At 34.5% G+C, this 8,472-nt stretch overlaps 1 protein-coding gene across 6 annotated transcripts; it reads right to left on the bottom strand.

The window, feature by feature from the left end:
• Positions 1-1,317: 1,317 nt before the first annotated feature.
• Positions 1,318-6,435, bottom strand: c17h1orf159 (chromosome 17 C1orf159 homolog). Of its 6 annotated transcripts, XM_059570743.1 has the most exons (10): positions 6,346-6,421; positions 6,151-6,263; positions 5,774-5,849; positions 5,535-5,619; positions 5,271-5,357; positions 4,406-4,447; positions 4,141-4,272; positions 3,937-3,962; positions 3,789-3,819; positions 1,318-3,032 (listed from the first exon to the last, which is right to left on the bottom strand). In XM_059570743.1, the coding sequence occupies exons 3-10, from the start codon at positions 5,834-5,836 to the stop codon at positions 2,929-2,931; spliced, it is 570 nt and encodes a 189-aa protein (XP_059426726.1). In that variant the 5' UTR covers positions 5,837-5,849; positions 6,151-6,263; positions 6,346-6,421; the 3' UTR covers positions 1,318-2,928. The 6 variants fall into 6 exon arrangements, with proteins under 6 accessions (XP_059426726.1, XP_059426725.1, XP_059426724.1 ...); XM_059570742.1 differs by lacking the exon at positions 6,151-6,263 and having other exon boundaries at positions 6,346-6,427; XM_059570741.1 differs by having other exon boundaries at positions 5,774-6,263.
• Positions 6,436-8,472: the final 2,037 nt, after the last annotated feature.

Raw genomic sequence — 8,472 nt, 5'->3', positions numbered from 1 at the left:
ACTTTAAAAAATATAGGTCTTTAAATGCAAGATATTTAAAGTGTACCTGAAGTATACTTGCAATAGTTCCACTTTAACACAGTCAAATATACTTAAGGAAATCTTTACCTGGACTTCAGCACTACTTCTGCACAATTAAAGTGCATTAAGTACAAAATTAGTTGTTCCAATTTAGCAGACTTTAAGTATACTAAAAGTACAAGTGCAGAGTATTTTTATTAAGCACATAAATATGTCCGTGTATTTGTATTATACTTGGAATGAAATAGATGTATTTCAAATACATTTAAGAAAAAAAAAAAAAAAAAATTCAGCTTGGTCCTCTTTTTAAAAATGTTGTCTTTTGTGTTCAACTCCAGTTCGAAACAACTTGTGTGAGTAAATGATGACACTTTTGTTCATTTTTGGTGAACTGTCCCTTTAACATAAAATGGAATCTTCTAAAAAAATGTTTTTGACAAACTACAACGGTCTGCATGGTAATTGTTATTCATCTGGTTCCACAATTCTTATGGGAACTGATAAGACATTGCACATGCATAACAAAACCATAATACTAAAGAAATCGGCCATAAATTCAAACCATTTGCAATGTCACATGACTGTCGACTGAATATATTACCGCTCTCTGTCTCAGCTGGAGATAAGCAGCCAGGTATAAGGAAAATGGTTGTGATATGTTTACATGTGAAACAACAGTCACATTTTTGCTTTGTTTTGGGTGTGTGCAGTAACTTGTTTTTACTTTATAGTGTGCCAACCGTTGTTGTGACTTCACTTGTGCTGAATGCTTTAAAAAAATCCCTTAGAAATGCGTATATTTGTGTTGAATAGTGAGACATGACAAACATCATAGAGGACTGAGCTAATGGAAAGACGGTCCCATGGTACTGGCTCTATTATGATCTACTATAGTGTCTTATAAGGAAGTGCTTATAATATTATAGGTAAATGGGACCAAAGTCCCTCCATCTGTTTACCGAAGACAGCTGTAAACTGGTGATTGGTCACATTCACAGGAGTGCTCTCCTGACATTGTTTGTGACAAGTTCAACCTTGTATAGTTTACCATTCTAATAATTATTCTACAGATGATAACACAACAATAATACTTGCCAGCAATTAAAATGCTAAAAAGAGTTTTATAATCATATAATAACCTTACTCTACTGCTTCCCAGAACCTCTATGGCAAATGAGTCTTTAATGATCAACACCAGCCACCACCTGGACTTTTTATTTTGTGCACCGTACCTTTATTCATAATCTTTTAAGTCACATTTTGCAAGGATATGATACTAAGTAAACAAGTAAACTGTTTCTCATAAATCAAAATATCTTTTATTTCTGTAAACACTGAAATCTTCATCAAATATGATTCAATATGTGATCAATACTCACTCTGTTCATCAACATACAAAAAAAGTTCATCATCAACATCCATTTTTACATTAATTCATACAGTATACAAAATCTATTGACATGCTTTCCAGTTGCTGCACGACAGCCAATAAAATGACACGAGAAATAAGTTGAATTTAATAAGTGGTTATATTCTAGAATCAGTATCACTGATGTATCCCCATGAAAGCACATCATTTACCTTCACCTTAAGTAAATATTCCTAGCTTTTGCTTAATCCAGCATACTAAGGATTTTAAACTTCACAAAACAATGTTCAAATACCCTTCCTGAAATAAAGTAGAAAATGTGTAGAAAAAAATCATAATCCTTTAAATAAAAAGAACCATTACTACAAGAGAAAACCTAATAACTACACAGAAAATCATAAATATATAGGCATGATATGGCATTTTAAAGGCCACTATTTGCAATAAACAACTACAAAATAAAGTAAAAAAGGTAACTGACTTTGATCGTTTTTATAGAAATACCAGTGTATCACTCTCTTTATAACATGGCAATGATATCAAGCTTTTTCTTTGTTTGTTTTTCCAACCAAGAAACAAGGGCAATTTACTAAAGTTCTTTTATAATTTTACAGTCCAGTTTTGTATAAAATCTACAAAATCAAAAATGGTTAACTATGGGTCTTCATTCGTTAGCACGTTCACTTAATGGCACTTTGTCTTGCACAATTGAAAGATGGGATAAATAGAGTAGGTAGCACTGTGTTTGGCAACAGTTTTCCACAACTTTATATATTGTGTATTAACAGCAAGTTTGCAACTTTCAGGCCTAGCAAATTTGAATTTATTATTTTTTACCTGGGGAAACCTTTGGTGCAAAACCCAGAATCTTTCATGTTGAATATAGTGAGGAATGTGGCATTGCTAACAGGCGGATAGTTCATGCACACTTGTTAGTAGAACATGAATATGGTGTTAACATTGAAACCCAAGCCAGTAGTATTTTCCAGCATACGCATATGTCATTAATAAATGCTAAAGGAATTTGTGGAAACGGTACAGAATTAAAAGAAAATATATTATTTGTGTAAACTGTTACCAAACTGATTTTAACTGAATGGTAAATGTCAATTTATGTGTTTATTAATTTAATTTTTAACTTTAATAAGGTTTGAGGAGTAGGTTGTGTGCAAATATGACTAACCGTGGAAGTCTTTTTTTTTTTGGATTCTAGTTTCAATGTCACAAGATTCAAAAATACAATATTACACAAAAATACTGGTAATAAATATAAACATTACAAAATTCATAAAAAAAAAAAAACTTAATAGACTGAATTATAGCTTAACCATCAAAAATACTCTAGTAGTGCAACACCAGGTCTCTTAAAAAAAGGAACAACATATAAATAGAAATAAATAACTGGCTTCAGTGAAAAGAAAAGGTTTCCAAGATAAAGCCTACATCAAGACATATCACTTCGTGTTGCCTACAAAGGACAGTTCTATAGGACAGACTCATGGTTTAAAGGGGGCTTGTAGCTGGCTCTTGGAGGCTGGTCACACATCGTATACCTTGGTTACTGCTCCTGTTGCCACAGTAGCACTGCTGGATGCTGATGTTGCTGATGGCCTCTCCCTCCTGACATATCTCGGCTTGCGAACTGTAGATGATTTATAATAATTAATAATAATAATACCATACATTTATTTAGTGCTTCTCTGGGCACTCAAAACGCTTTACATAGAAGGGGGTAATCTTCTCATCCACCACCAGTGTGCAGCACCCATCTGGATGATGCGACAGCAGCCATATTGCCAGAACGCCCACCACACACCAGCTTATTGGTGGAGAGGAGACAGAGTGATGAAGCCAATCAGTGTATGGAGATTGTTAGGAGGCCATGATGGTCAAAGACCAATGGGCGAATTTGGCCAGGATACCGGGTTTACACCCCTACTCTTTTTTGAAGGACAACCTGGGATTTTTAATGACCACAGAGAGTCAGGACCTCGATGTAATGCCTCATCCGAAAGACAAATAATTTTTGTCAGTTTAGTGTCCCCATCAATACACTGGGGCGTTAGGACCCACACAGCACCCTCTGCTGGTTTAACTAATACCCCAACCTAGTTTTCCCAGGAGGTCTCCCATCCAGGTACTGACCAGGCTCAACCCTGCTTAGCTTCAGTGGGAAACCGTTCTTGGGCTGCAGGGTGCTTTGGCTGCTTATTTAAAAGATAAGGGTCACATTCAACCTACAGTATACATTAAACATAGCAAGTTAAAGTTTTTAATGATCAGATATTCCCAATAGATGTTTTGGAATTTAGCACAATTGGAATTAGAATGCAGCATCACTTTGGAACTATTATTAAATTTAAAATACAGATTATACAGTAGTTCAAATTTCTCCTACCTGAAGATGTAGCTTCAGGAATCATGGCAGCCTTGTTAGAAAAATTAAAAAGTTAGTACATTGGTATTCACACAATGCTGTGTTTGTTTATATAACATCAAAAATATTTAGACTAAAAACAACAACAAATTGATTATTGATGTCTTACCGTCTCACTTGGTTGGAATATAAAAGCTGGAATATAAAATTACAATTTAACTAATCTTGAATAAAAACACTACCAATAATAATAATAATACATACATACATACATACATACATAAAATATCCAACACAGTTGGGTAAACAAAGCCATCCAAAGCTTTAACTGATTTACATATTTAAGGGTTATAAGACTTTTTCTTTATTTTACCCTTATTGCGCCTGTAAAAGACCTGGAGGCGGCTGGAACGCTTAAGGTAAAAGAAAGATGCAACCGAGAGGATGAGACCCAGGCTGATCAGTAGAGTTCCTAGAAGGACAGAAGCTGCTACACCTGGACCACCTGCCATTACAGAAACAATAATGCACAGAAGATGAGATTCCTGAGTGAAGATCAATATAGAAAAAAAAAAGTTTTTAAAGCTGTTTTTGTGGGCTGTCTACATAACTACCATTAAACAATGGTAGTAACTTACCAATCACTGTGATTAAAGGTACTAGAATGTGATTAGTCTTTGCTAGAGGAAGAGTTAAAAAAAATAAATAAAATTAAATAAAAACAAAATATATATACATTATATTACATATATATATATATAATAAACAGGATACATCAAAAATAGCCCTTTTAGTTTTGTAAGGAATAGCTCACTCAAAAATGAAAATTTGCTGAATATTTACTCCCTGAAATTAACACTTGAAACCCCTTTAGTCCTCTCACATTACAATCCAATGACATGGATTGAAATGTGAATTCTTAAGAACTTGATTTTTTTCCCCCTAGTAACAGTGCTTGATTTGTGCATATTTCTCTTCTGATTCCAACCAGGCAACTTTTCACTGGAGAAAGCAATATGGATTATGGAGTAATATTTTAGCCGGAAGCAACAGTTTTAAGTCAAAAACATCTTAAATTTGTTTGTTACATAAAATGCTTTTCACTTCACAAAATGTTACTTGATGGGCTGGAGTTATGTGGACTATTTGTAGATTATTGTGATGTTTTTAATCAGCTTCACTGGACTCTCATTCTGACGGCACCCATTCACTGCAGAGGATCCATTGGTGAAGCAAGTGATGTAAAGCTAATTTTTAAAAGTTTGTTTAGATAAAGAAACAAATTAATCTACATCTATTTTCTACAAAAATATTTACTCACTACAAGGTGAGTAAATATTTTAGCAAATTTACATTTTTACGTGAACCATTTCTTAAAAATTTAAATAAAGCAAAACAGTGGAATGATGCATTCATGTGCATAATGTGATTGCACTTAAAAACAAAAACAAAACAAGCAATGTTCTAAAATATAGAGATGTTCTTTAATGTGACAGCACTTACTATTGTTAAGTGAAGTTGAATTGCCCTGATCTGTTGAGTCACAGGACACACAAAATGTTGTATTGTTCTCCTGTATTTGAAGGAGCCCTAGAGGAGGATTCAAGGTTACAAAATATGTAATTTATATCAAATGCATGTCAATTACTTATAACATTACACAGAAACAAAATGTGCTTGTGTTAATTTGCTCATGTTTAATAAAAAAGGAACATTTATTTGCAGCTCTGTGTAAATGTTGCTAATGATACTACTTTAGAGACATACCAGGATCACAGAGTGTAATATTCACACAGGTTTCATTCATTCTCTTTATTCTTTCACAACAGTCATTTGAGTTTTCTAGCAGTGCCTGAAACACATGCAAATCCAAAATACATCAAGATTGGAAGAGCTCTTAAATTCAGTTTTAGAGCATTACAGTAACCAATGTATTCACAATAGTTATGGCTCTCAGATACTGAATGTTGTTTGAAAAGATTCCTGAAGAGAAAAGCAAGAGATACCTTGGTCTCTGGAATTTCTAACACAAAAAGAGCAGCACTGAGGATGTAGTAGACTCTACTCATGATGAGATTACTCCTGTGGGTTAGATGGAGTCAGTATGCATCTGAAACCCATTATGTTTATGTTCTAATATGCCACAGTTGGAGGTAAGACTTTTTTCTGTTATTTTAGATATTTGAATAAAACTGTAGGGGTGAGGCAACATTAATTGTTGTCATTAATGTTTTCTGAGAGCAATTTACAACTCATCATTTCACGACTGGCCACTTCCGAGGCCTTTAATTATACCCTGGTAATGCATTTTCTTCGATTTTCTCGGTCGGTGGGTGTATATTCTCTAAAGAATGGCATTTTACCACCGGTTATTAAGACATACTTTACGACAAGCTACCCCACCAAACAAGTTCTTCAGCAGCCTGTTTACTGAGCAGCTGGCTAATCACTTTAGCTTGCTGTATGGATAACTAGGATGCCATGATACAAAGCAGTCTGTAATTAAAACAGAAGCCATTACTGTTTCGTTCACCGACGACATAAAACAGATTTTATGATAATAAACACGTGAACTTACCTGTGTGTAGCGCAAGTTTGAATGTGTCAGAAATCTGTTGACAACGGGACTTTACTTCCTGATTGATAAACTGCACTGCCAAAATAAAAGTCACTGTCACCGTTGTAGCTTATTAGACAGCGTTTATTTTATATATATATATATATATATATATATATATATATATATATATATATATATATATATATATATATATATATATATATATATATATATATATATACAGGTGCTGGTCATATAATTAGAATATAATCAAAAAGTTTATTTCACTAATTATCTTTAAAAAGTGAAATGTGTATATTATATTCATTCATATTACACAGAGACTGATATATTTCAGATGTTTATTTCTTTTAATTTTCATGTTTATAACTGACAACTAAGGAAAATCCCAAATTCCGTATCTCAGAAAATTAGAATATTGTGAAAAGGTTCAATATTGAAGACACCTGGTGCCACACTCTAATCAGCTAATTAACTCAAAACACCTGCAAAGCCTTTAAATGGTCTCTCAGTTTAGTTCTGTAGGCTACACAATGGGGAAGACTGCTGACTTGACAGTTGTCCAAAAGACGACCATTGACACTTTGCACAAGGAGGGCAAGACACAAAAGGTCATTGCAAAAGAGGCTGGCTGTTCACAGAGTTCTGTGTCCAAGCACATTAATAGAGAGGCGAAGGGAAGGAAAAGATGTGGTAGAAAAAAGTGTACAAGCAATAGGAATAACTGCACCCTGGAAAGGATTGTGAAACAAAACCCATTCAAAAATGTGGGGGAGATTCACAAATAGTGGACTTCAGCTGGAGTCAGTGCTTCAAGAACCACTACGCACAGACATATGCAAGACATGGGTTTCAGCTGTCGCATTCCCTGTATCAAGCTACTCTTGAACAACAGACAGGGTCAGAAGCGTCTCGCTTCAAAAAGGACTGGACTGCTGTTGAGTGGTCCAAAGTTATGTTCTCTGATGAAAGTAAATTTTGCATTTCCTTTGGATATCAGGGTCCCAGAGTCTGGAGGAAGAGAGGAGAGGCACACAATCCATGTTGCTTGAGGTCCAGTGTAAAGTTTCCACAGTCAGTGATGGTTTGCGGTGCCATGTTATCTGCTGGTGTTGGTCCACTGTGTTTTCTGAGGTCCAAGGTCAACACAGCCGTATACCAGGAAGTTTTAGAGCACTTCATGCTTCTTGCTACTTTATGGAGATGCAGATTTAATTTTCCAACAGGACTTGGCCCCTCCAGCAGCTGGTTTAAGGACCATGGTATCCCTGTTCTTAATTGGCCAGCAAACTCGCCTGACCTTAACCCCATAGAAAATCTATGGGGTTATTGTTAAGAGGAAGATACGATATGTCAGACCCAACAATGCAGAAGAGCTGAAGGCCACTATCAGAGCAAACTGGGCTCTCATAACATCTGAGCAGTGGCACAGACTGATGCGCCACGCCGCATTGCTGCAGTAATTCAGGCAAAAGGAGCCCCATTGAATTTTGGGATTTTCCTTAGTTGTCAGTTATAATCATCAAAATTAAAAGAAATAAACAATGAATGAGTTTATAATGAATGAATATAATATAAAAGTTTCACTTTTTTAATGGAATTAATGAAATAAATCAACTTTTTGATGATATTCTAATTATATGACCAGCATGTATATATATATATATATATATATATATAGGTTGTGATGCGAATTCAATTTAACAACTATTGTAAGAAACATATCTCATAAGTTAATATCGGTGTAAGATTAGAGATTTTATGTCTCATTGTGGCATTAAAAGAGTTTCTACCGTTCGACATATTGGTGTATTTTCATGGTGAAATTAATGAAAATATGTGTGAGATGCAGTATCAGAATGAGCTACTTTACCTTCCTAAACTCTATGACTTTTATTATGAAGGCATAATTTATCGTTGTTTTGGTTGCTAGGGTACAGGAATGTTGTTCCAGTAGTTGACTAGTCAGTAGAGTACCCCCACACTAAGCTTTTTAATGTCGCAAGCAGATTTAACAGATTTAACTACACAAGACACTGTACAATGCCATCATAATGTCATTATAATTTCATTAACGTTAATGTCATTATATTTCATAAATAACTGAATAGGTTTATGCAAAAA

The sequence above is a fragment of the Carassius carassius genome, chromosome 17, assembly GCF_963082965.1.
Source record: "Carassius carassius chromosome 17, fCarCar2.1, whole genome shotgun sequence".
Classification (NCBI taxonomy): Eukaryota; Metazoa; Chordata; class Actinopteri; order Cypriniformes; family Cyprinidae; genus Carassius; species Carassius carassius.
Note: the sequence above shows the minus strand (reverse complement) of the source record. Positions and strands in the feature narration are given on the sequence as shown.

Bases quoted from the DNA above. Each gene is read 5' to 3' on its own strand.
- c17h1orf159 (XM_059570742.1), bottom strand. From the start codon at position 5,836: ATGAGTAGAGTCTACTACATCCTCAGTGCTGCTCTTTTTGTGTTAGAA. The intron at 5,620-5,773 runs GTATCTCTTGCT...CATGTGTTTCAG, and splicing joins TAGAAATTCCAGAGACCAAG to GCACTGCTAGAAAACTCAAA. The intron at 5,358-5,534 runs GTATGTCTCTAA...ATCCTCCTCTAG, and splicing joins TATTACACTCTGTGATCCTG to GGCTCCTTCAAATACAGGAG.